General features: G+C 38.2%; 1 protein-coding gene across 1 annotated transcript in view; it reads left to right on the top strand.

Annotated features, from left to right (window-relative positions):
* The window catches only part of SLC15A5 (solute carrier family 15 member 5), a 34,434-nt gene extending 8,697 nt beyond the window's left edge, over positions 1–25,737 (top strand). Inside the window, exons 4-9 of the mRNA XM_062616725.1 lie at positions 2,713–2,933; positions 4,251–4,437; positions 8,555–8,743; positions 13,805–13,936; positions 22,237–22,345; positions 24,164–25,737. Coding sequence (XP_062472709.1) covers positions 2,713–2,933; positions 4,251–4,437; positions 8,555–8,743; positions 13,805–13,936; positions 22,237–22,345; positions 24,164–24,308 — 983 coding nt within the window. The 3' untranslated portion in view covers positions 24,309–25,737. The remainder of the gene's footprint in view (positions 1–2,712; positions 2,934–4,250; positions 4,438–8,554; positions 8,744–13,804; positions 13,937–22,236; positions 22,346–24,163) is intronic.
* The last annotated feature ends 2,096 nt before the right edge of the window (positions 25,738–27,833 follow it).

Raw genomic sequence — 27,833 nt, 5'->3', positions numbered from 1 at the left:
TGGACTAAATCTGAAGTTTATCATCTAACTAGTTTAATTCTGCTAAGTGAAATAACATAAATTTGTAGATCATGTCTACCTTAGCCATCAACAAAGCTGGAAGATTTTTTTTTTTGTATCAAGTGCTTTTCCCAATGACTGTTGATTTATCATGTATTTTGCAAGTCTTTGCAGAATGCTAATCTCTGTACTAATATCTGAAAAGCTTATCTCCATAGTCAAAATAAAAGACAATATATTTTATACCTTTCAGTGTGATTATGAAATTGGAAATTCTTCAAAACTGTAATTCAAATCTATAGGTAACCTTAAATTATTTTTATATAAGCTACCTTTTTTTATTTTAAAGTAACTCTTCAAATAGTTCAGATCATACATTCAATTATGTTTAGCTGTCAAGCGTGGACTTCATTTGCATTTCTTTCCACTGCTATAATTTTGAGGACTGGCAGGTGACCAGAGATGAGGGAAAAAAATGCATATCTACCATCTAGGGTGCAATGTAGGCTTTTTATTGTAATTAAGGAGCATAGATATTCATGATTAGATCAAGGTCAAAGTAGCAGAACATTAGAGCCAAGGGCTGAAGTATAAAGAAAAAGGAAAATCACTTTCTGAAAGTTACAATTTAACATCTATACAGATGGATTTTTAATTTTTTTTTTAAGAAAATATTGGAACTATAAAGTTTATGATGTTGATCTACACAAAGTGCAGTGATACAAATGTACTTGTAAACATGTCTCTTACTAGCTGATCCATTTTGTATCCTGAAAAATTCACCAATATGGAGCTATGTGGGGTTTACTTATTCCCTTTTAAAGAAAGGATCGGATACTTGTTTTAACTACATCATTGTCAAAATCCTTTTGATATCTGTTAGGCCTATGTATCAGTCAAGTTTCAAGTTGCTTTTTGACCTGAAACTTCAAGCAGCTTTATCTTCTAGAAACTAGAACTTAGATTTTTTATAATCTGCTGTAATTCCATGCTGGGAAACATGAGACAAATAATCTATTTGTCTATTTTGCCACCTACAAAATAATGTTTCCTTAGTAGTTGACTGAAATTACATTAAAGAGGGCCTCAGCTGATCCATTAGGAAAGGCAGGGAACTGTCAGGATTTTTTTGCCTAGTTTAGTATTTTTTTTTAAGTGAGAGTAAGAAAGAAGAGTCTGCTCATCGTCTTCCATTCCAAAGGAAAGAGATGGCCATGACCATCATTGAGTCTAGGTCAGATAAACCAGGGCACAGCCATGTTGCTGCTTTGCTGCGCTGTCTGTGATATGGTGCTCTGTGCATCTCCTGATTTCCACGCTGTGTTCAAACCCTCGTAGAGGAGAATTGTCCCATTACTGCTTTTCATTTCTTCCTTGTGAATGTCCAGCCTCTAGTGTACTGCAGAGCAAAAGATTATCACTCCTCTGACCCAAGCCATGTAATTACTAGTTCTACCAATGAGCTGAGCTAATGCTGGCTTTTCTGCTACTTTTTTTTTTTTTTACTTCTGAAAATAACTCTGCTTTGACGAGAACCCCAAATCCCACTTGTTTTCTGATTTGCTTCTTAGCCAAGTAACTCTGGAAGTCTGCAGAGTTTTCTTTTGGTCATCAGATTTGGCCTTGAAATAATCTAGATCCTAAACTTAAACATCACTTACAATAAGTGATAACAGCTGTCCAGTACAGTCATGCAGAACAATAAAAACTGTACCAACTGTCTGTGTTTGCAAGCTTTGATATACTATTTCAGATTCTGTTCAATAGTGCAAATAGTCTACAGGTTAATGCTAAACAGCCAGAGAGTTTTAAATGCTAGGTTATCTAATAAATGCCTTAGATGAAGTCTTTCCAATAGGTGTCAATGGATATTTCCAGAAAATCATTTCCATAGAGATAGCAGGGGGACATTTTCACTCTGCAGTCTCAGTTCACCTTAGTTTTTTGGAAAGCATTTATTTATAGATATGCAAGTTGTTGTAGTGCTTCAACACTCAGAAAAGCAGAGAAGTGCTGTAATCCTTATTTGCATGGATGGCAACTTACCAAAGGTAAATGAATCTGCATTCCCAAGCCTGAAGCTAATGGTTTTATCCTCATTTTACTTCTATTTCCTCTGAGTCAGAGAACCAAGTTAGCAATTCCTGAACCCAGTAACCAGTGAGCAGGTTTTAATATGCCAAATGCTAGATTGGTATCTGCTGCAGCATGATACTCGGAAGTCCTGAGATAGTATTTCTGGCTTTGAAATGCATCCATGAAAGTTCTCTTATCCCATCAGCCCTCTTTTGAGCAACTTTTCCTTTTCACTTGACTACTACCCCTTCCCTTGCTGTTGCACTTTAGCAGATATGCAGTACTTCAGTACTGTCTTGAATTGAAAACTAACCTCATTCAGTCACAAAACTAAGCAAATCAATACTTACCTGCTCAAGCACAGCAACAGACTGTTGTGCTGCGTTAAATAACTAGTAACAAAAGGCATTTTGTTCTGTGGATTCTGGGCTAGATTGCTTATGTACAGTTGGGTTGTGAACCGTCTTCCAAAGAAGAATGTTTTGGAACAGATCCAGTCTTTTATTGCTTTCCCCCTCCCCAAAAAGACATAAAAGTGAATATATCAGGTTGTATTTTCCCTCCCAGTGTTTTGTCTGGTTGATTTTATCTGCAAGTAAAAACATTCTGATATGTAATGTGTTTGATTATTTGCAGACAGTTCCCTGCTGACAACTTTTGGGGTAATTGTTAGTGCACTGAAAATGTCCTACGTGCGATACCGCTACTTTAGTGGAGGCGTGACAAACTGGCTAGATCATGCCAAGGAAAACTATGGTGGTCAGTACAGTGAGACTCAGGTGGAAAGCACAAAGTCACTCACCAGGCTCTTCCCATTGTTTACTTTCCAGATTCTATACAGAATGTGTATAATGCAGGTAGGTACGCAGCTTCTAAACTAAAACCTTGAAATGTACTGTGACATGTTTACTACTATATATCTAGGAATGTATTTTAAACTGTTGCTTTACTAGTGGAACAACCTATGTGATTCTTGCCACTTCTGAGTGGATACATGTTATAGAAATATAAATGTGTCAGAAAGCTACTTAAGATGACACTTAAGAATCCTTCAGATTATTCTTTTTTTTTTTTTTTGTCTGGATGATGCTGGCTAACCAGGAGTTTGAGGTTACCTTTTGGCAACTGGAATAACAAATTTCTGAGTTAGCTCAGAAATTTATTTTTACTTATTTGTTTTAAAATGCTGCTTAAGGAAATTCTTAAAAATATGTAGCATATACTGTTTTGTTGACAGTCCATCTTGCCATCAGCCTACATTCCCATCCGTCTACTTCATTCTTTCTCCACTTTCCTCCCTGATCCTCCCCAAAAGCACAAAAATCCCAAGTAAACAAAAAAAAAAAAAATGCAAAACCCAAACCAACAAGCACACATATATGGCCAAGGCATATGCATTAATCACTTAGATGGAAATGAACCAGATACCATTAATCGGGGTTGTAATAACCAGCTATATATCTAGAAAAGATAAAAGTATTTGCACTGCTGAAAGAGATTACTTTTATTTCTTTGGCAGAATTTCCAGTAAGTTTAAGGCTCACTCTTAGACTAGGCGATAGATCAGTATCTTCTTTTTAAAGATTAATAGTATTTTCTCCATATTATTAAGTTAACAGCTTTCAGTGCCTGTGATTCATGTTGATGATATTTTAATTCTTATTAATAAGTCAGTTCTGATTTGCAGTAGGCAGTGGAAAGGCAGAAGGAACCAACAAAATTTGGCTCAATTCTGATCTTTCATGTTCTGTTGCCATTTATTCACCCTTTTAAAATTTGTATCTTCTTTCAGAGGTGGAATGTAGGTGAAAAGTATTTTTATTAAGAGCTAACATTTGAGTAATTCTTTGGCACTGAACAGACTTACAGTGAGTAGGGTTGACTATAACCATCTCTGAGGAAGCCCTACATGAGCTCAATTACTAACTATACATTAATTTTCAGACAGCTATAAGGCAATAATATTCTACAAAATCATATGTTCTGGGAGTGAACAAGAATGTCACTAAAAGTCTTTTACCATGAATGGCCTTTCCTTTTAGCCAGAAGGTATTTGATTTACTGTGACTTCTTCAGAAGGAAAAAAGTTGGAGAAGTTTCCAAGTATAGTAAAAATCTTACCCATGAAACGTACCTGGTATGCTAATGGAACTGGGTTTTATTCTTCAATACAGATTCCCTCAGGATATTATCTCCAAACCATGAATTCTAACTTACACTTCAGTGGATTTGTCTTGCCAGTTGCAGCAATGAATGTGATAAGCATTGTGCCACTACTGATTCTTGTTCCTATTTTGGAATGCATTAATTCAAATCTCTTTAGTTCCAAGGACACTGGACATTCTCCAACAATTTACATTGGTATGTGAAAAAGACATGTGTTTATACAGTTTTAATAGGTATTCTGTTTTTGAAAGAGAAACTTTAGTAACTGATGATGGTCCTATACAAATATTTCTGACTATAGATGTTAAGATGAACTTGTTTTGGGATGATGCTTAAGGGTGAATATGTGTCAAAGGAATTGCTGAAAAGATGGTCCTGAAAAAAAATCTGCTAGATATCAATAAAAAATGCATAGGTTTTGTGCAGGACAGAGACTGAGTCTCTTCTGACCTATAAAAAATTTTGAGAGACATTCCCAAATAAATAGGACGCATCCTAAGGAGCTGGTGAAAAAAATGGTACTAACCATGTAGGCCTGAGACTTACTCTTACTTGGTTATCTTCCAAGTTTAGCCATTAACTTTTGGAAAGTGAATTTACTTTTAAAGTCTTAGGAATAAAAGAGTCCTTCAGTTAGTTGCTTTCTGATACTGGAGAAATGTTCATTGACCAAAATTGTGAACAAAGGCTTTGTTTTTCTGGTGTTTTTATGTTATAACTGTATCAATGTTGGGACTGCAACTCATAAGAGAGAAACAGTACTGTCACCAATACAGTTTATTCAAGACTCTGTGGTTGTATCACAAATGAAATTAAAGTATCTACTCTAATTCTGTGTCTACAAGAGGTGTTTAGAACTAGTGAGCAAAAGAAAAAATGAAGAAAACTATGTAAAACAAATGGGTATATATCACTGGACTGTTGTTCGTATTGAGAAGGCTGAACATTTCACAGGTGAAAGGTTACTTGGAGAGGTACAACTTTCCTCTCCAGCACTAGAATTTTCATTTGAATATCTAGGATGGAATAATTGGGTGGTTAGTAATTTTATTTATTAAAATCATAAACTGAAACATACCTTATTGTACACTCGCTTCAAGTAAAGATGGATCTCCAGATGTGTAGTATTATCTCTTTCTCACAAAAGAGGTACAACATTCTTCTCTGCCGAGTTCTGTTTTCAACAGTAAATGTTGTATACTCAGGCTTGCAGATTAGCACCCATTTCCAAGAAATTCATAGCCTAAAGGTGATGATGGCTTTATTAGGGGTTCAGCTGCCTTCCATTGACACTGATGTGTTTTACTTATTCATTTATTTGTTATCCGCCAAACCTCTTGCATTCTAGGATCTAGAGGGATCTTCTGAAACCCTCTTTTAATATCAGCTACATTTAATACCACCAGAAAAGCAGCTTCTATTCTGTATTTGCTTAAAAATTTCTGTTTCATAGATACTCTCATTAAGCTTCCTACATTTTTTTTAATCTTCCAGCCTGCATTACAAACCTCAGACAAAAATATTTATAAACGACTATTTTCTCAGTGTGCTACTATTAATTCAGAGCCCCATGGCAAGCAGCACAGTGAGTACTGACACACACAGAGGTATTAATCTGACTAAATTAGCCTAATTAAAAGTGTTATTAAGTTTTATACAAACCAGATGCCTATAACACAGCAGGTTGCAATTACCCCAGTTTTTAAAATAACATCTGCATTAAAACACAGAAAAAAACCACACTCAGATAATAACTTTCCTTAAAACCATGGAAGTTTCAAGTTAGTATTAATGTTCTGTCCTGTTATGTTGAACAGCAGTAGAATATATGCAGTGGTTAATTCTTAATAGCTTCATTTATTAAAATAGCCTCCTGTTAGGGGTGATAAATTACCTGAGGCATAAAAATACCTGTGAGTACAGGCGATGGCTTGAGATAGCCAAGTATATGACTGCACCTGCAAATATGGTAGACCTCTAAGTGCAAGTATTTTTGCCAACAGTTAATTAGGTTCACAATTATTTTCAGGAACAAAATTGGAAGTATAAATAAGCTGTTGGTGTTAAGCCAGCCTATAACTATATTTTTAATACAAGTCTTGTAAAAGAAATTTAAATATTTTTTTTTAAATCTTCAACATGTTAAGAAAAACAGTTTTCCAAAGGTGACCCATACAGGCAATGTTGAACTGAAATATCTGATTGCTGTATAATAAGGTTCTACATGAAAACTGTAATCTGTTACTATTTCTATAGTTGGTTTATTTGTAAAATAGATATGATCTAAAAAAACATGCAAATCTTAATGTGAATTTAGGTTGTGTCACAAATATATTGAGTATCTGGACCTCTTTATGAAAAACATTGAATATTTGATAGAGTTTTAGAGGTTTTCCAGTTTCATAGCTGTTTGTGGAGGTTTTGTGTTTTGGTTTGTGTTTTTTGTTGTGGGTTGTTTGGTTTGGTTTTGTGGTGGTGGTTGTTTGGGTAATTTTTTATATGCATTTTATGCTTTAGTCAACGGTATAAAAGATTCAGCAGAGAACTGAAGGAGTGTGTCTGCTGGATAGTTGTCCATCAGCTGAAGACCAGAGGCTCTAGCTGAAGTACCTGGGCTATAGAAGTTCTTGCTCTAATATTCTTAATGCTTGATGATACTGAAATGTCTTATTAGTCTTGTATTTACTCCATCCAAGAGTGATGTGGAGAATAGCTCTCCACACAGTAAACAAAAGCAAGCCTCCAGCCCAGTGTTTGTTTGAGGTGATTTGGGAGTTGATGATGATTATTTCTCCCTAAAGATGATCTAGTTAGAATAGTATTCATTTCAGGAAGCTTTTTGACCTGTTTTAATCAGGATATGAGATCAGGAGTCATAAAGGTCCAAAACAACCTTAGTCTCTAGATAATATAAACAACCTTTTCCTAGAAACAGCCCCAAGTGTTACTAAGAAACCTTGTTCTCCTATAAAAGCAAAGCCTCAGATGGTCATTCAAAACTGCTTGTTTTAAAGAGGACTGAAGGGAGAAGAGGTAGGAGGGAAACCAGGTCTCCAAGGCTCTCAGTTTCTTCCTCTGCCATGTAACATCTTAAAAGAAAGCTTACAATTGTTGGGAATTCAGAGGTTACTTTTTCTGAAATCTTTTGGTTTTCAGTAAGGAAAATGGCTTAAAATATAGCACTGTGTAGTAATATTGAGCTGCTTGAGGTTTCTTTAGTACTAACATAATTTTTCACAGGGAGAACTCTTGCTTTGGTATATTACAAGAAGCTCCTTGAGGGCTTTATACCTGGCCTTCATAAGGTGCATTGGCTAGAAAGTGCTGTTGAATTCCCTCCTGTCATCAATTTTCAAGCAATAATTCACTGGTGTTCTTATTAAGCACTAAAGGGCCCTTAGCTTCTAAGCCTCTGGTTAGGCAGGGAGGAGCGTATTTAAAGTTGTGAAAATGCAGGAAGACTGTGCTGATAGAAGGGTATGAGAGTTTGCTGCTGAGAGAATAAACACTGGTACATGCAAAAACATAAGAAAGCTAAGGCCACTTATCTATATGGGTTTTCTGCCTTTTCTGTCCTGACACCCACAGAGATTATATGTGTTATAAAAATAATATGAAACAAAAGCCTTTGACTGTGTAAATCAATTCTAATAAGCATAGAAACTTCTGGTCATGAAGTGAGAGGCTTTGTAAGTGAGAGGCTTTGTAAGACAAGTGAAAAAACACAGCCCGCGTATTTGAGCCAAAGCTGTCACAAGAAACCAGATTCTCAGACCTGGATTTACATTGCAGTTTAGAAATACTGAGGAATTGCAAACTTAGTCAAAACCAGTGGGAGCTCAAAATGTCAGAAGTATAAATGCTTCAAGTTCAGAAGACTTGAAAACTTTGCTTCATAGGTGTTTTTCTAAGAGACTACAGCCATTTCATACTGTCAACATCAGGAATATAAAATAATACATTTAAATAGTATCCCCTATGCAATGCATGGTGAAGTGAGTGTATTTAAAATACGTCTGAGTTTATTGGAAGTTTTACTCTTGCATTATGAGGCTACAGGGGGGGGAAGTTTTTCCTCTCATATATTCTGCATCCGTAAACGCTTTCTGTGCTGACCTTGTGCTCCTTTGCTGTGTATTTAGAGTTTGGCTTGCAGTGTAACAAGTACACTTTATCCATGTTTATGTGACCAGAGAGGATGTGTGGGATGGCGTAGCAAGGGGAGGGTTCTTTTGCATGCTTTGCTTTACTCTAAATACATGATGATCCTGTACCTACAGCCTTGGCGAACGCTTCTGTGCTCTTTACCCAGTTGTAGGTCAGTTTTCTGCTGTACTTTCCGTGATGGTTGCTGGCTTCTCTGAAATACACCGAAAGCATTTCCCTCAGGTGGAGCAAACACTTTCTGAGGAGGTTCTTCTGGTCTCCTCCATGCCTTGCTTCCACTTGGCGCCTCAGTACATCCTCCTTGGAGTTGCTGAAGCCTTGGTAACTCCCTCCTGTAAGTAAAATCTAATAGGTTAAAGCAAGAATATTCTGATTTGAAGAGAATTATATCATCTTCCTAAAAATAATTAGTGGCATCTGATATTTTATCCCTGGCTCTCTTCCATGGGCTTAATGAGTAGATCTGTGCTTTACCTGCTTCAGAGTGGCATAATTTTTCTTGCTGTAATTTTGAGTGAGCAGTGCCATTGTTCCAGCTTAACTGGAAGGTAACACAGCCCACTCAGATCCCTGGGGTGCATAATCTACTGTTTGGCAGGGGGATGATAGGAGTGGTGGGACTCTGGGCTCAGAGGCATGACAGGTCTTGAAGCTGAACCAGCTTCATGTGGGGGCTGGACCAGATGAGCTCCTGAGGTCCCTTCTGACCTAAAGTCTTCTGTGGTGATTTTTTTTTGGAGGCAGAACAAATACACACGAGAACTGAGCTGTGGTTATGGTCTATGAACACTTCCTAAGCCACAGTCAAAGCAAGGTGAAGCAATTTAACCTAACTCTTTCCATTTGTGGACCCAGCTAGTAGAATTATTACATGTTTTTGACTGACACAGAGCATATGCAGGTGGGTAACACAATTCAACTGACAAGCTAACCTGCAGAATATTGTAGGCAGATGCAAGATTCTTGTTTGGGCTCTAATTGGGAGTCATGTGAACATGCCTGCACAGAGCATCATGCCTCAGCTTGTGGCATGGAGCCAGAGATAAACACTCCTGTTTTGCAGAGAACAGGCAGAGCTTAGCTCATGCCTGCTATCCATAAATTATGTAGCTACACTTTTGATTGTGAGTCTGAACCTTCTCTTCTTTCCATAGTTTACCTTTCCACATCCATACTGACATTCCTGAGGCTTATTTTGTTCTGAGGAGCACGCAGAGTGCTTACCAGTGTTTTAGCTTGCAGAGCTTGAAAAAAAAAAGTTAGTATTACAAAAATAATCTAATCAACGTTCACTTAAAGAGACACAGGTAAAGTAATTGATGAGCTGATCTCTGCAGGCAATTAATTCTGCAAGTTGAGTGTCTATTGTTCCCATAGAACCCAAGAAATGTTCAGATTTGTATTTAAGAGCAGAAAATAACTTCAGTGTCTTGGCTTCATTCTTACACTCTAAGACTAGTGAGAGCTGTGGGTCATGGTCTGTCACTAAAAAGGTAATTTCCCCTATTTTTAAATACTTAGCACTTTCATAATGCCTCTTCATCCGATAGCTCTCAAGTACTTAACGGAGACAGGTTTCTAGGCAGGTAATTTGGTTTCTAAGTTACAGGCTAAGTGTAACTGAAAACTGTGACCTTCTCTGTTTAGCTTACAAAAAAAAAAGGTTAAGAGGTGGCCTGCTTACAGTCTTCCCACGCAGAAACATGGGAATAATATTGCTGGTAGAATAAGGCTTTTTAAATCTAGCACACTGGGACACAACAGAAGTCCAATGACTGGAAGATGGCATTAGCCTTTAGAGAAGAAATACAGCTTCATCTTGGGGGGGGGGTGGGGGTGGTTTTGTTTTGCTTGGGTTTCGTTGTTTGGGGGTTTTGTTTGTCTTTTTGGTTTGTTTTTTTGTTTTGGGGGTTTCAATCTTTTTAAAGGATTATGATTAAAATTTCTTAGGAAGAAAAGCTCTCATTTCAATAATGATTAAGCATCTTGCTGAGAGCTGCAGTTAGAAGTACGATTCAAGAATCCAGATGAATGGGACTAAATCTGATTTTGGCACTTGCATACAGAAAACTGAAGGTAGGTACCTAAAGTAGTAGGTTACTGCTGTAGCTGATAAGGATGCAGGCCTCTGTTTACTTGCCCATACGTAGGTGTCTGGCATGATTTGTCATGGAGTATCTAGGCTATGCATGTAAGGCAAGCAAGCTCTTTAAGGTGCCTGTGGCCTCCAGTTGCTGCTGGAGAAGAGCATGGTTTTCCCATAGGTCTTGCACCTTATCAGACAGCCCAATGCGGATGGCTAGTGCACTACAGCATTTTTGGCATCACTAGGCATCTGTACTCAGGCTGCTGGGATGAGCCCTAGGTTTGTACTTCAGATTGAACTAAACTGCTGTTCAGGAGCCATTCGGTGGATCTCCATGGATGGTAATGACAGCCTAGACACTTAAATAGTTGTTTCACCTTTCCTGGCATTTTACTGCCTTTGTTATGCAGAAGGTCAAATTCAATTATCATAATAATTTACTTGACCTGAAAGCATATGATCCAAGTTGAAGACAGAAATGTTCACACTTGTAATCAGAGGGAAGGGAGGAGATACCTCATTTCAAAATGCTTGGTGAGAGGAGCTAGATTTGGCATATTGAACTCTTCATCTGCATTTGAGCTCTGATACTTAAAATTGTGTTTATACAATATATTATCTTGTTGATAGGAGTTTTATATAGTCATCTTCTTCAGGTGGCAGGAGCATCCCTGAGAATAATATCAGCATTTAATGTTTCCCTAGCACTGAGGTAGTCTTTAGAAAATAAGATAAAAACAATGATAATTGCTATCCTCCACAGTGTTAGAATGTTAGACATTACAGGCCTCTGACAACTTAAATTTGTAACCCTTGCTTGGTTTAAACTAGGAAATTACTCTTAAAGCCCAATGATTTAAAAAGCAAAACCAAAAGCTCTGGGAAAAATACCAACACACGCACACGCACACACACACACACACACACACACAAAATAAAACACCACCACCACCACCACCTCCATCCTGTGAGATAACATTAGCACACATTTGCCCCACAGTGCCTGAGACTGTTGTTGAAGGGAAGCCAGCCTTCTGGCCACAGCAGCTATTACACTGCCAAGTGTCCAAGCTATCCAGTGCACTGGAACTGCTTTGCCCTACAAAGGATTGACAGATTCGCAGTATTTGATCAAGTGCTGCAAGAATATCATCTGCCCATCAACAAGTCATAGAATCATAAAATCATAGAATAGTTAGGGTTGGAAAGGACCTTAAGATCATCAAGTTCCAACCCCCCTGCCGTGGGCAGGGACACCTTACAGTAAATCGTATCACCCAAGGCCTCATCCAACCTGGTCTTGAGCACTGCCAGGGATGGAGCATTCACAGCCTCCCTGGGCAACCCATTCCAGTGCCTCACCACCCTAACAGGAAAGAATTTCCTCCTTATATCCAATCTAAACTTCCCCTGTTTAAGTTTTAACCCATTACCCCTTGTCCTGTCACTACAGTCCCTAATGAAGAGTCCCTCCCCAGCATCCCTATAGGCCCCCTTCAGGTACTGGAAGGCTGCTATGAGGTCTCCAAGCAGCCTTCCCTTCTCTAGGCTGAACAGCCCCAACTTCCTCAGCCTGTCTTCATACGGGAGGTGCTCCAGTCCCCTGATCATCCTCGTGGCCCTCCTCTGGACTTGTTCCAACAGTTCCATGTCCTTTTTATGTTGAAGACACCAGAACTGCACACAATACTCCAGGTGAGGTCTCACAAGAGCAGAGTAGAGGGGCAGGATCACCTCCTTCGGCCTGCTGGCCATGCTCCTTTTGATGCGGCCCAGGATACGGTTGGCTTTCTGGGCTGCGAGCGCACACTGAAGCCGACTCGTGTTCATTTTCTCATCTACCAGCACCCCCAAGTCCTTCTCAAACTCTCAAAACGCTTTGAAATGGGAAGTCTCATAACAATCAGGTCTGTTAATTAAAGGATATATTGGGGATCACTTCACCTACCGATTGAAATGCAATAGTCTCTAGAGTGAAATGGAGCAGCTGTTTAATAGTTCACAGCAGCACTGTGAGAGAAGCGAGGAATGGAGTACGCAATTGGAACAGCAGGGGGAATTTAGGTAAGTAGGATGCAATTACCCAGGCTGAATTTGACCAGGATGTATGTTTTGCACCCCTGCTTTTAGAAGGGAGGAATAACTGAAAACTTTTTAGGCTCTTAGTGATTCAAATTAGCTAGGATACTGACCGTACCATGTTTCAGACTGTACTGTTGTACCTACAGATGGTGTCCCAGGCTCACCTGCTTTCCCTTGCCGTTGGGCTTTTGGTTCCTATTGTGAATAAACAAAAACCACTGCCCATGGTATTTTTTTTTTTCTTTAATATGTTTCCAAAGCTCTCATTTGGGCATCCAAATTAAAAAAGGATGGAAGATAATGATTGCAAAGTTTGATTTGTATTTAGAGGTGCTTCAGGCAACTCAGCATCCAAATAGGATCCTCTGCTGACAAGTTTCTCAAGCTGGAGGTCATTCAAACTCAACAAATAAAGCAGGCTGGGAGACACTGGGGGTTAGAGAACAAGCGTGGGTCAGAGCTGAATGTGTGAAATTAGGAAACATGAGGTTTTGATAGCTGTTCTTTCCGAGTAACTTTTCCAATTATCATAAAGACTTACTGTAACCTAGTTTAGCCAAATTACAGCTGGTGGGATTATTTATAGTCATCCATGCTACAACAGAATGCTACAGCTTCCTCTTGCCACCAAAGCTGTTACTGCTTCTGGCTTAGTCTTCTGGCAAGAAAGTGAAGAACAATACCTTAAAAAAATTGCCAGTAACTCTGTGGGTTGCTCTCTGGGGAAGAGCAGCATTGTTCAGCTTTAAGTTAAAGCCAGGCAGCTGTCCAAGTTAAGGTAGAGCCCTAGATTTGGGAAGCATTTACTAGTGGTCATGCTGCATTGGCTCTGGCATAAGAGGTCCTGCTGTCCTGCAGTTAAGTATCACATCTGCTGTCTTCACGCTTGATGACTGTGGTGGTGTTTCTCTTGTCTTGCTCTGCCTAAGGTTTTACAAGGTGAAAGTAACCGTCTGGGTGAAAGATCCTTACATTCTTGTGGAATATTGATAGTTGTATGTGAGGTGGTTTATTATGGAGATCAACTTAAGCAGTTTAGGTAACCCTTTGTTAATAGGTTACATACTAACATATTTGCCCTTCTGCAGCAAGTACATTCTCTGTAAAATATGGAAAGTTCTTTGGCACTTTGGATTTTTTGTCTTTATCTTTTACCGTAATTTACTATTGTTTGTTGGGGTTTTGTTGTTTTTTTTAACCTATTTCTGTATCTGCTTCTTTTCTAAGGTTCCTTACTTTCATTCTGGCTTGTGCCAGAAAGAATGAGAGGGATTTCCATGCATTTTTTAACTCTCTTTAATGGAGCTGGCTGCTTTATGGGAGCTTTCTTTGTTCAGACAGCCCATGCAGGCTCTCAAGGTAAGAATATGCTCATGACTGGTGTTTCTGAGCAGTTTTCTTAATATTATTGATTTGGAGAATTAGGCAGCAGAATTAAAGGGGATGCCAAAGTTTTATTGATTTGCTCTCACAATTAAGATGGAATTAAGATAGGAAATAGCCTTCCAGCTGTACTCATCCAATTTTAATGAGTCATCTTAGTTCTGATAGTTGGAGTAATTAGAGGATGGCATCTTGCAGGAAGCCTTCACCTCCAATCTCTATACTTCTGTTCTGGAAGGCAAGAAAATAAATTGTCTAGGAAGCACTTTTTTTATGTTCATGAAGAAGTACGTTCATGTTAGCCATGCTTCCGTGAAAGCCTCTGGCCATGAGAGCAAGATTAGTGCTTCAAAGAGTGGAGGACATGCCTTTCTTTTCGTTCCACAGTGTCGTAGGGGAAAGGAGGTTGGGTTGAGTGTTTCAGAGCTGTCTGTGGAATTTGTTCTCCTAGAGCTGCTGCTTCTTTTCTGCTTTCTTTGCACCTCTCCCTTTGCCCAGCTACTGGAAGAACCAGATTCTGTGACAGTGCAGTCTCATTGTGGTTTTATCCTTTTGCAGATGGCTACCACAATTCCTAGAGAACTTTTATTTTCAAAAGGGCGTTATTTCACATTCAGCCTTTTGAGGAATATTTAGGTTAAACCCTGAACTGGAGATTTTTTCTGGATTGCTGACTTCAAGATAGGCCAAGAGTTTCTTAAAGTCTTTTTTCTTTTGCTGATGAATCTTTGTTCAGTACAAAAAAAGACTTGTTTCATAAGTAAATTTAAAAAGTAAGGCACTGAGGTTCTTGAACTGAAGGCCAGGAATCCCATTGTTCACATATTCAGCAATAGTTCCTCTTGCTGAAGAAGTACTTCTAAAAATGCTTTCCATTGATAAGCTTCGTTGTTATTGTGCTACAGAGAGCTGCTCTTTTATGGAGCACAACTGCTGTCCCTAATGCATGGCACCATTACAGTTACCACGGTTGCAGAATTTTGTAACTGCTCATGGTTAAGTTTTGGGTTCTTCTTTTTCCTACATAAAGAATCGTGTAATTTAAAAAATAAGGGGAAGTGAATTTTTTTTGAAAGCATGACAAGAAATTTTGGTTCCTACTTGCAACATCTGAACAAATGAATGGTTCTTTGACATGCATTGCTGGTTTTAAGTTGACAATTCAAAGACAGTTTTATTATGAGGTATAAAAACATCACCTAGAGATGGGTAAAAACCAGGAATTCTTACCCAGATGAATCTAACAAAGAACTTTTAAATACCAAGGCATCCAGTGTGGAGAGCAGACCTTCTTGAATGTCCCCCAGTAAAATAGATGTTATTTTTTCCACTGGATAATAGGGGTTCAATGAAACTAACACTTCAAGAAAGACGGCATTGCTGACTTTTTTGATTCCGCTTTCCTCAAAAGTATGGAAATTATTAATTTTGGTAAAGTTGAAATTGACATATTTTACTGCAATTTAACTTTGGGTATAATTGCATTTTTATAAAATACTTAACCATAATGTCAGCATCAAAACATTTTGCCTATGTTGTGTTACTATATGTGCAATTTATTCCTTTAAGATTATTTTTATACAAAGCAATAGAGGAAATAAATTTTTGCATTTGGTTTGTAATTTGGTAGGGTTTTGTCTAATTTTAAATCAAGCTGATTTATTCTTTTTCTGTAAGTCTGTATGAAAACATTTAATTGATTCAAAAAGAAAATGTTTATTTCTTGCCAGAAATACTGTTTTATCAGAAGCTTCACATTCTTATCCTGGCTGGGACCAAAAAGACTGAACTCTCCATGTTCTCCACAGACTGCAGTTGTCATGTTCTAACCTCTTTTGCTTAAGATTTTTGAGCAAACTGAAAATTTTTTCTGGCTATAATATTATCCCTTTTATGAAATCGAGTGCCAAACTGCTCTACTTAGCTTTAGAAAAAAAAAAGTATAACTTAAGGCTTCATTTGTCAGGCCTGCTCTTCCAACAGATGGAATTGGCCGTGCCATTGTCCTGAGCAAAAATCACTCTTAGATTTCCAAGGGATTCAGTGGCAGTGTGTAGTCAGGTTAAGGTGCTGTAATTGAACCAAATAAGCCCCTAAATAGGAGAAGTTTTCTACAAACCTTGAAAAACTTTAGAGAAAATACAGTGACAAATGTTCAATATTTGCTCTGTTGCTCTAGTTAGAAGCATTAGAGATTATTTTCCCTATTAGTATGTAAACAACATATTATCGGGCTCTCACATTTTATTTCTAAAAATAAGTGGAATCTCACTGGGTATCTCCTTCCCACTGTTCCCTGTGTGGATGGGATTAATTATTCCAAGTGACCACAACTCATGGAATTCACAGCTTGTAAATAATGGAGATATTCCTGTTTCTTAGAATCAAAGAATGGTTTGGGTTGGAAGGGACCTTAAATATCATCTAGTTCCAACCCCCCTGTCGTAGGCAGGGACACTCTCCACTATACCAGGTTTCTCAAAGCCCCATCCAACCTGGCATTCTGTTGTGTTACAACACTTCTGACTGAAGATTTGAAGTAGTACTCTACTCATCCCAGCTAGACTTTTGTCTCTCTGACTTGTAAATCAAAGTAGGCATGGGATCAGACTTCTGGAGCTGGTTATAGACTATAACAAAAACCAAAGGGGCATTTAGGCTTGGTTTTGGTTTTCTCCTAGTTTGACAGGAAATGTTATATCCAAAATTATTTTCTTCCATCTGTACTTTTCCAGACTCTTCCATTGTGCTTCTTACAGTGTTCTTTGATGCTTGTGATGCAAAGCTTAAGATCAGCAAAATAACTATTTGTTAATTTATAAAACCTAATGGTCACCTATTGAACATTCTAAAGATGACAGTGCTTCAGCAAATAAAATTGTGAGCTGCCTTAGAATTTGGTCAAATTAAAGTCAAATGACACAAATTAAGCTCTCATTACATTTGATTTTTTTTTTTTTTTTTTTTCCAACTCTGTTTAAAGAGCTTGTAAGGCACTCGGTACCTGGACAATTTATAGAATTATTTCTTCCCCTCCTCTCTCCTCCAAAAAAAGCTGAACTAATATATTTATATTGAAAAAAAAAAAGTTCTTTCTCTTTTGCTGAAAGATAATGATTGTGTTTATGTAAGGTTTTGTAAGGTTTAACAAGGCTCAGTGTGCAGCTCTTAGGCTATGGGTGCTTTTGACTTGTCCCATGGTTCTCATTTCACTAAAACCTGAGCCAAGACTATTTCTGGTTCTCCCATCTCTAAGCAATGAGACCACATTTTTCCATGAAACAATTCAGGATACAGTGAAGTAGATCCTCCAGTGTGTATTTTGAAGTGCTGAGGCACAGAGGGTGTTGACAAAATTTAAACATTTTAATATCCTATTTCATGTCACCAGTTTAGAATTTTATTTGGGTTTTTATTGGCAAAGTTGATCAGATATCAGTCACAGTCAAAGCTGCATTAATCATTTTTAACACATCTATGGAGGATGGTGTGAATATGATAAAATAAGACTTTTTTAAAAAAATCTGACGAGTGCAAACAGATGACGGGTGACAGTGATATTTTCAGTACAAGCTGGGAAACTGCTTTCTTTTGGATCTTTTACTTCTCCTAACATTTTAATGGAAGAAGATGCAAGACAAAACCTGTCCTCCTATGCCAATCATTTGAGAATACATTTCTCTAAAAATATTAATGTAAATATGTAAGAAAGACAAGGGCAAAAGAAAAGGTCAGAGGAAGGAAAGTGCCCCAGACACAACTTTACCTGCTTGTATTCAGAGAACTGGGGTTGGTTTTGTGGGTTTTCTTTTGGTTTTGCCTTTTTCATTTTAATTTTTTTTCCCTCTAGTTTGGAGCCTTGTGTGATTCTAAATACCAAATATGATAAAGCTAGAGGATATTTCTTGCAGTCCAGATGGTGGTGTCCACTGGTGCCTATTTAGCTAATAAGGATTAGAGGCAGACTGAGGCTTTAATTTCGCTATGATTAAGCACTAAATATATGAGCACTAACTTGATGAACTTATGGAAGGCAATGCAGTCCATTCAGAAGTTATGAATTAAATTTTTCTATAATCATAGTCTAGGTTGCAGAATACCTCTAAAAATATTGGAATCTAATTTCTGGCATGTGACTGGTTTGCTTTGTCTTCTGTTTTCCCAATACTAAAATACAGTGGAGGTGTTCAGTAAACAAATCGCCTTCCTGTGCAACTTTGGGCTTTTTTGTGAATCCCTTGAGAGCTCCAAGGGAGCCATCAACAGTAGCAGACGCCTTAGAATCATAGAAGCAATTAAGTTAGAAAAGACCTTTAAGATCATCAAGTCCAACCATTACTCCACATCTGCGAAGTCCACTGCTAAACCACATCACTTTTGTACACTAGTATTTCTCAGAGACTGGCTTACGGCCTTTTCCACTTCTTCCGTGATGGCTAATATTGCCAGCAGTTTGCCACTGTCATCATCCACAAGAAGCAGCCCAGGAAAGTGGGTATTTGTCTGTGTCCTAATTCATGCTTTGCCTGCTTTTTTGCTTGTGTTTTTAGGATCAGGTGTGTTCTCTTGGTGTTGTATAATATTCCCTCTTCTTATACTACCTGAGGTTTTTTGAAGCAAAACCGATAGGATTGGAAAATGTTAGTGAAAGTTTTCCAGGCGCTTTATTTCAACAACATACAGTATAGCAGTCTTGAGGAATTGACTGCCTAGACGTAATCTTCTAATTTGTTCTAAATTTGCCACAAAATGCATAACCGATTCACCTCTAACCAATAAGAAAAGGCTCTTTAAAATATGCGCAGCTAAAGGAAACTTATGATTCTCTGCAGTGATTCATGCTACAAAGTATTTCCATTGTTGGAATAAAAATGGAAATCAGGAGCTTGTTGTAGAAAGTTAATTCCCAGTGAGCAATTATCTATGTGACAAACCAACCTTGTAATTGGCACTTCTGTTGGCAATCTCCATAGAAAAGTAAAGGATTGACAGAACCCAAAGGCAGTGTCTTTTGGGGGAAGATGAATTGTTAGCATATTGTGTGCTGATTCAAGGATGAGAAAGTGCTGGCCACTTCAAACAGAGTAGTACTCCAGCAAAAACACACTCATTACCAATAAGTTCCTGACATTAATGGCTAAGGGTAAAATCCTAAAAATATGGACCCCAAACACAGTCAGTGGAGAGTGCTGGAGTGTGCAGGCAGCTTGTGGAAGGTGTTAGTCAGGTAAAGGGTGAAAGCACCTAAAGCAAGTTTTGCTGCCTGAAACACGTGATTGATGTTTCAACAGCCATGACTGCGCTCCCAAGGCTTCCTGCCAGCAGAGGATTCTCGGTGCGGTGAGCGTAAGCAGAAGGAAATGTAGTCCAGGTTTATCCCCTCTCATGGAAAACCAAATTCCATTTAAAAAGAAGAGGAAAAACAAAAATGAGAAATAAATATTTTTGGCTGAAAATAGGAAATGGTTACATTAATCTTTGCTGTATTCACTGATGAAAATGCATATTGGCAGTAGGATTATAGTCTGGATATCTCTAGGACTGCTCCCACCCTTGTTTCTCTGTAGAGAAAGACCCCCCTGACAAACACTGTTGCCCCTTACTGAAAGGAAGAGAAAGACAGGCTCCTACCTCTTGCTTTGGATAGACCAGTAAACTAGAAAGAGAGCACACACACTACAGGAGGTGGAGTCTTACCATGCCCAGTCTAATTTTGGCCCTGCCTATGCTACTGCTCATTTATAATACATGACTTTCCAAAGGTTTTGTGTCATTATCTTGGCCTTGCTGTTTAAATACTGGCAATTACTAAAAGAAGAATTGAGGAGACTGAGCAGTGGTCTTTGACGCAAGCCAAGGAGGAGACTAGTGGTGAAGTGCGGGCTAAACCCTGATCTGCTCTCCAGGCAGCCCTCCTACCTTGCTAAAACCAAACATTCGGACTTCCAGCACTTCAATACGGTGCTTTGACAGCACTAAGACAGTTTCAAAGGTCCAGTTTACTCTGCTCTCTTAGAACGTGATAACTTTTCTTCTTTTTTTCCCTTTTTTTTCTTTTTAATATTTCTCAGCACTGTTTTTCAGTACATAATTTTTGTTCAGGTTCCATTGTAAATGCTGTTCCGTTAGGAAGTTCCTGCTGCTCATATAGCTAGCCTAGCACACATGAATAACCTAGCAGACAGTGTGAACTCTGCTTTGACAAGCTGTAGATCTGAACTCCGTTGCATGCTTTCTCTTTCATCAGGTACGCGCACTCTCCCCGTGACTTCTATTGGCCACTGGGGGATGTGAAATGAAAAACTGCCTGATTGTGAATTATGACAGTAAAAGTTTATAAGCTACTAAAATGAAGTTATAGCACCTAGGAGCTCAGTCAACTGACAATGTTAAATGATACAGTTTAGAATTCGCTCTGAGATAATGCTGCAAAAGGAATCATACATGCAGAGGTGAGGTGGTGCCGCTCTGTGACAGGCAGAAAGGTAACCTGGCACGGAGCAAACTGTGGAGGAGTTAGGGAAAACTGCTATGATGATGGCAGCTGTCCTCTGTTAATCTGGGGACTGTTAAAGTTAACTGCTTTGGAAAGAAATGTGTTTACATATCTAAGAAGATGTGGAGGAAAGAGAAAAATGTAAATATATGGGGGGGAGGGGTATGTGTGTAATCCTGTGACTGGTGGCTCTCCTGAGCTATGAAGCAGCTCTATCTCTCCAAATAGAAAATTTGAACAAACTAAGAATAGCATTGGATAGCTAAAGATGGCATTAGTGGCCAAAAGATCAGTTAAAGCTATCAAGTTTATAAAGCACAACAATGGCAAAGAAGGCTGTTTTTCTTCCTCTCCCTTTTAGGTTGTTCAAGAGGTGAATAACCACTCTGTTCAGATGGGTAAGATTTGATACCAGGCTTCTAAGGAGCAAAGAAAGGCTACATTGATGCTGGTGCTTTAGTTCAGGTCAAGAGTGTGCTTTTTGACCTGAACGTCCTGATCTCTGATTTGCATCACAGAATGATCTTGGAGAACAAAAAACTTCATTCTTTAGGATGGAACTAAACCAAAAAAATGCTTGTGCCTGATGTGTTCCAGCTGTTAGTGGGAACTGATCTGATGTGACCCCCTACCTGAGCTGTGTATAGTGTGCACATCACGTTCTCAGCACCAGCTGTTTCATGCTCTGTATTTGCTCCTACTACACTTCACTACTTGCTAATGAAGACAGTCTCTTTCTTCTTCAAAGCAATAATTATTCTGTATTCCCAAATAACGTAAAAGGATGTTACAGCACTGTAAAGCTCTCTCAATTTCTGTACCTACTGTAACTTCTTTTTCACCTTGGTTTTATGTTTTTGCTGTTGTTGATTATGGTGCTTCAGGTACTGATTTTCTTCAAAGGCAGACTGGCTGGGCTGGCGTTCTTTTCAACCATCTTCATTTCCACAGTTATTTCACCAGCTGAGCTTGTTTTCAGACTGGTTGCAATGGACAACATTGAAAGCAGTACATTTACAAACTAAAGCCTGTGAGAACAGAAGCAGGGAAGACTGGGTGTATATAGGTGGTACTGTCCTCTGCTGAATGGAGTTTAAGCTGCCAAAATGTCCCAGACACTATTGCCATAAGCCTTGGTAGAAAAAAGTTTGGTTTGTGCAATTAAATGCTCTGTGCTGGACAAGGACACGTTGCAGACTTACAGCTAAAGGGAGCTGTAAAAAAAGGTAAAGTAAAATGTCAGGTAGAATCTTGATAATGGAGCACCATCCAAGGCACTGAACAAATGCCCTTTATGCATTTTTTTTAGTTTTGTTTTTGGGTTTGTTTCCTTCCACGCACACCCTTTAGAAGGGCCTGTGAAAAGCATGAAGGATGTGAATAAGGATTTCTACAGACCACTTTAGCTCGTCCTAAAATTTTCATATTTGGCATTCATTTAGCTATATGCACAGGATTATATAGAGGGAAAATAGCCCACTCATTACAGAAGCAGCTGTGCAGAGTTAGGTTTTCCAGTACACTTCAGATTCAATGAAAGTTCTTTAGTTTCTCTAGATCTCTATTGCCTGTCTGCAAAACAGGAGCAAAGTATTTAAAAAAAAAAAAAATAGATGCTGTGAGAATGAAGCCTGTGTAAATAGCTACATGGGGGGGGGGGGGGGGGGGTCAAGGCACCTGCTGTGATTATGTCTTACACAAAGTTATCTTTATGTCTTTCACATGAACCATGTCTGATTCTGCAAGGTAAACTAATTCTACTTCACATCTGCTTTGCCAGGCAACTGGTTTCCACACTTGCTGCATGAAGGTAAATTGGAGAGATTCTTCTTCTTCTTGGCTTCTCTAATGATGGTGAACACCCTGGGTTTCTGGACCATCGCACACAGGTATGTGTGAGAAAAAGAAAGCTTGATGTTTCCTTTGTAGATATGGATAAAAATTCTTGCAAAACCTGCAAACTAATGTGTAACAGAATTGGTAGTGATAGATCATATGTTATCATTCAGACTTCAGTATGTCTGATCTGCCTTGAGGAGAGAGATTTCACAGTAGCAATTCTGTAGTAAGGTAAAAAAAATGTAATCAACCTTAAGTATTTAAGGGGTTTTATTAATAAGAAAATGTCTTGAAGAAAGAAGAGTGTCCAGTTCTTCAGAGAAGGATTTAAATATGTTGGCATGCAGTTAAGCTGACAACAGCAAGACAGCTTGATCATGTACCAATATATAGCAAGCATTGTTCTCTTGGCAAGCTTGCACCTTTAGTGTAGGACATTAGGCAAAGGGGGTTGCAAGAAAAGAGCAGGCTGTTACTGGTTAATGCTGTATACAGTGGTTTCAACATAATAACCCTGATATATTTACTTATAATCCACTGGACAATGAGATAAAAGGAACTTTTACTGGAGACAATGGAATTGCTCTGTTAGCCCACACACAGGAATCAGTTTTATGCCACCTAGGCACCTACAGAGCCTAGGTTTTATACCTGGGTATTGCCTATAAAATACAAGGAACTCACAACTGCAGTCCGCTTTTACCTCTAGGGTGGTTTGAAAGTTGGCCTGCCTCCTGTATTCTGGAATGTTTAATCACAGTTAATTTCCCATTGTCAGGGTCATGAGTAATACTCGTAGTCAAGAACAGGGAGGGAAACAACCTGTGTCACCATGAGTGGAAAGGGTCATGCATGAGTGGCATTCTCTCTTAGACATCGGGATTTCTGAAGGAAATCCTTCAGAAACCTTGGTGAAGTGTAGGGATTTGATAATGACAACAATAGATTTCCAAGGGCAGTGTACTTCCAGAACTCTTGAGAAAAATACTGCTTTTTCTGTTACAATAGCACTAACTGCAGCAGCAGCAAAGATTACCGTAGTGTCTTGTCAATCTTTCAGTGCAACCTAAGACACAAGTGGCCATTTATTCCCGTGGCTAGCTCTTGATTCTCTTCTTTTACATATGACCTGAGTTATGACTAGAGATGTTTCCCCTGTATGTACTTTGTCTTCCTCTTGTAAAATAGGATTTTATTCTTCTGTAAAATGAAATTTTCAATTGTGACATTAACTGCTGAAAATTAAAAGGTCTTGATTGTCAAAAAGTGGCTATAAAATTTATTGAGTGCAACACAATTTTGAAAAAATAACATGTTTTTGAGGAAATCTTTGACATAAAAAAAAGACTTCTAAAATTGTATTTCAATTTTTTATTTCACTTCAAAATCAGGGTGTACGCCACTTTTCAATAAGGCAATCAAAACCTACATGAAATACGTCTTTTCAAATCAAATGTAATTCTTTAATTTTCTGCTGGATAAGAATTCTCCCAGAGGGTAGAAAAAGGGTGAGAGATATTCAGATAAACACTGATTTAGTGGTGGGGGAAATCAGGCTTTAAAACTCTGAATTAGAAAAAAAAATACACTAGAATTTGTCTGAGGGGAAAATAGCATGTTTCTTTTTTAAATTTGTTAAAATGACACAGCACAGCTGTTATTGATACTTGCATCCCATTTGGTGTATTTCATCCTGAGGTTCTGAAAGGTTCTAGGAAAACATATATGACTACCCAATTCTTTGGCTGCTTAGAAGTTCAGAACTCAGAAGGCACTGTAACTTTCAAATTACCTAATAAACAATAAGTGCAACTAATACCAGAAAGGATCATTATTTTAGTATTTTCTTTCTCTATCCTCCTCCTCAGATACAACAATCTGAATCAGAAATACACCAGTGAATTCAGAGCAAGTCTTCCTGAAGAAAAACTTTTGAAGGGTGGAAAAGGCATCAAGCATTATGGTAGTGTCCTGGAAAGATCTCCCATTTTACCTCCTATGGAGAAAACCTAATAAAATTTCACCCTTGTTTGACTAAATTTTGATTATGCTATCAAGCAGCTTTCTAATGGTAAATTACCTAGCGTACTTAAAGTGGTACTGGCAATGTATTTATTAATTATCTTAGGAAAATAATGTTATTTTTAAGTTTACAAAATAACAGTCATCATGGGATTTGGCTTTGTAGAATGCTTGCACAGTTATAATGCACATTGAGGGCAAAGAGAGCTCACTGCTTGGCATGGTTGATGGATAGAGGCTTTTAATATCTCTAGGGAAATAGACAGGTATCCACATGTATTTGTACTTAGTAATGGTTCAGAATTAACTCAGATACACGTTAGTTTAGTAAATTACTTTGTGACAGTGTAACTTAAAAATATTTTTGGAGTCTGGTATTGCTTGGTTGATACTTTAAAAGATTTTTGTGATATTCTAGTCTTTTCTACTTATCTCCTACACAGCCTCCAGCAAGTTGCTTCTTTACTTTAGTTTCCCTGTCAGTAAAATGGATGGAGCTGTACTAACCTTCTTTGCAAAACTGCTTTGAGATCTACCAAAAATATGTTACAAAGTACATATTGGTATTAAGTCCATAAAGTATGTCATGAAACATTTATGCTGGGGTATCTAGTCTTTTATTTGCAGAAGCGCAGTGAGATGTGTCATTCCTAAAGATTACTTGCAGAAAATTGTGAATAGAACAACTGGATATTAGAATTTATTTACATCAAACTTACTAACTGTAGCCCGCTTGAAGGGGGTAAAGACAATTAGGAAAAAAAGACTAGGGAAAGTAGATGCAGCTGGAAAAAGGGGGAAAAATATTAGTAAAACGCATTCCACTTTAAAGAACTAAGCAGTGTTAAACACTCCCCAAATTGGCTCACTTAAATATTGCAAGTTATACTAATCTAGCACTTAACTTTTTTTTTTTAAGTGGTATTAATAAAAAGAGTGAGGATACAAGTGGGGTTTCTATGTGCTGAAGAAACATATTGAACCCCAAAACTAAAGGAGCACCATGATACCAAGATGTTTATATTGGAAGTCTCAGTCAAGCCAGAACGCTTGCTAGATATGAGCAATGCTCTATCACAAGAGAAAATACATTAAAGGAATATAATGCACTGAAGTGACACAGGGTAGTTTGTGAGCTGAAACTATGAAAGAGCTGGTACAGGAAATCATTTCTCCCCCATTAACCATATTTAATGCTGTATGTTTGGGTTGGGAGTTGCAGGAAGGGAAGCAAAACATAGTAAATACGTCTAAGAAGTAGAAAGGAAGGCAGTCAGGAGCTGTTAGTTTGATTTCACTAGTATTTAATGTTGGGGGTTTTGTTTTGTTTGTATTTTGTTTGGGGTTTTAATTTAAAAAGAATATTTAAATTAATGAGATAAAAGGAATATTGAATAAAATGCCACACAGATGTATCAAAGGTAGATTTGCCAGACCCTCTTAATGTTGTTGTGTAATAAGAACTCATTTTCTAAACAAAACATAGTTGATCTGCCTTAACTTCAGTAAAGCATTTGACATATGTCCCATGAGAAATAACTTGTGAAGATGAAGACCCAGGGTCAGCAGAAGAGCTACAAGGTGGCTGAGGGACCTGTTGCCCACAGGGCAACAGATATTGTAGAAAGCAGAGGTAGCCACCTGGAAGCAAATTTTTTTTTGTGGATCTTCTTTAATATATTCCTCAGTGGTAAAAAAGAATATGATCCAAGGATGCACTGGTGGAGATGGAAGAAGTAAATATATCTTCATACAAGTTCATCTGAAACTGTTATCCGTGTCAAAGATACGCTTTCTGACTAATGTGGGATGTGATGCCTTGATGGAAGAGTTGAGCGTACAACTCTGTGTTCGCCCTGTAACAAGTGATGATTTCGGTCTGCTTGCCTTGCCCTGGTTCTTGCCCTGCCAGCAAGAGACAGCCTCTTTCTCCAAAAATGACTGCATAAGCTGTGCTGGGGCTGTGACAGGGAGAGGCAGCGAAAAGCTGAAGGACCTAGTCTCCAAGGGCACCGGAGAGTGGGAGGCAGACTAATTTCCACATATTTGAGTAGATCTGTCAATCCCACCTGACAGTTATCTGCTTGTAAGGTATTATTCTCTAAATGCTATTTGTATTGCAATAAACCTAGCTTTAACTGTGGAAATTTCTAGTTTCTTTCCATAAAGTGAGAAAGTCCTGAATACCTGGCTTGACCTTTGTGTTGGTGTGGAAAAGCTGAAAGATCCTGGCTGGAGTCTGCTGACAAGAGGTATGTGGTCTCTGTCAATGCACTTGAGAGTAACTACTACTATGTATAAAATAGTAACATCTAACATTTGAGCTAGTGAGTATAATTGGGCTGGAGATGCTTTTAACACTTAATGATTTTTTTTCTTTTTACCAGAACACAGTAAAATTAGTTGAAAGGACTCTTTCAGTTTGGTCTTAACTTTGAAAGAAGCTGTTTTTTTCACATCTGGTTTAATACATTAGCAAAATGAGGAGACATAAAAAAATAAGATGTATGTGCATATGAAATAATGCAATAAGCAGCTGGAGAATTTTAGAATAACCTTCTTTTATGCAGCATTTTATTGATCTGTGGCAGTTTTCATGGGAAACAAAAAACGTTTGGATTTGATTGCCTGTGTTTGAGCTCACCCTTGATGTTGCTTTGCACCAAATAAGCGCATGTTTTAGTCTTCACCATAAGGAATTATAGTTTTTCAAACTTCAAGTGAGGTTAGGAGTGACCACAAACATCACAGTTCAGTTTTGCTGATTGAGTGCTGCCTAGATTTTCTGAATCTTGTCCCAGAACACAGTGAAATTAGTATAAAGGACTCTGTTGATGCAGTTTTGACTTTGGTGCTGTCTACTGGCTCTGGTTATAGCTACTTGCGTAGAGGCTATGCTCAGCAGAGGTCATTACTAACTTTGAACAGGCATCTGTGTTGCTGATTACTGCTGGTACAGGTTGGGGGGGTGTTTAAGGGTTAAATGTGTATTTTCTACTGTATTCATGTGTTTTATACTGTATTTATGTATGCACATACAAAAAATACAAGCTCTGTCCCAGACAGTTTATTGAGCACCTCAGTTAAGTCTAAATGTATGGGACACCATTCTGAGTGAGGGAGGGTGAAGAAAGCTTGCTGGAGAGGATTAAGATCTCCATCTGTTAAGTTTGCACTGATGATAAAACACATGCTCCCAGTTGGAACAAGATGCATTAAAAGAGCAATTTCACTTCTACTGCCTAGCAACAATGTCATTGAGCACCTGCAATAGTTTAAACATTAAGCATAATTGGCTTTGCTTGACATAAATCTGTAGTTTTGTAAATAAGAGCAGTTGAGTTTCCATGTAATACCAATTAGCTATAAGGAATGCTTTGTTTGCTGAAGCCTGCAGTTTTGCAGAGGAAAGAGGGAGTTGTTAAGACTCAGCAGCAGCAGTCAGAAGGTAGAAGCCCGATCAGACATTACGTAGGCTCTGAGTGTCCTTCTGCAAGTTATTTAATCTATTTCAGT

The sequence above is a fragment of the Pezoporus occidentalis genome, unplaced genomic scaffold (genome assembly GCF_034315485.1).
Source record: "Pezoporus occidentalis ecotype Australia unplaced genomic scaffold, CSIRO_AGI_Poc_V1 ctg19, whole genome shotgun sequence".
Classification (NCBI taxonomy): Eukaryota; Metazoa; Chordata; class Aves; order Psittaciformes; family Psittacidae; genus Pezoporus; species Pezoporus occidentalis.
The sequence above is the reverse complement of the archived record's forward strand: the minus strand, read 5'-3'. Positions and strand labels throughout refer to the sequence as shown.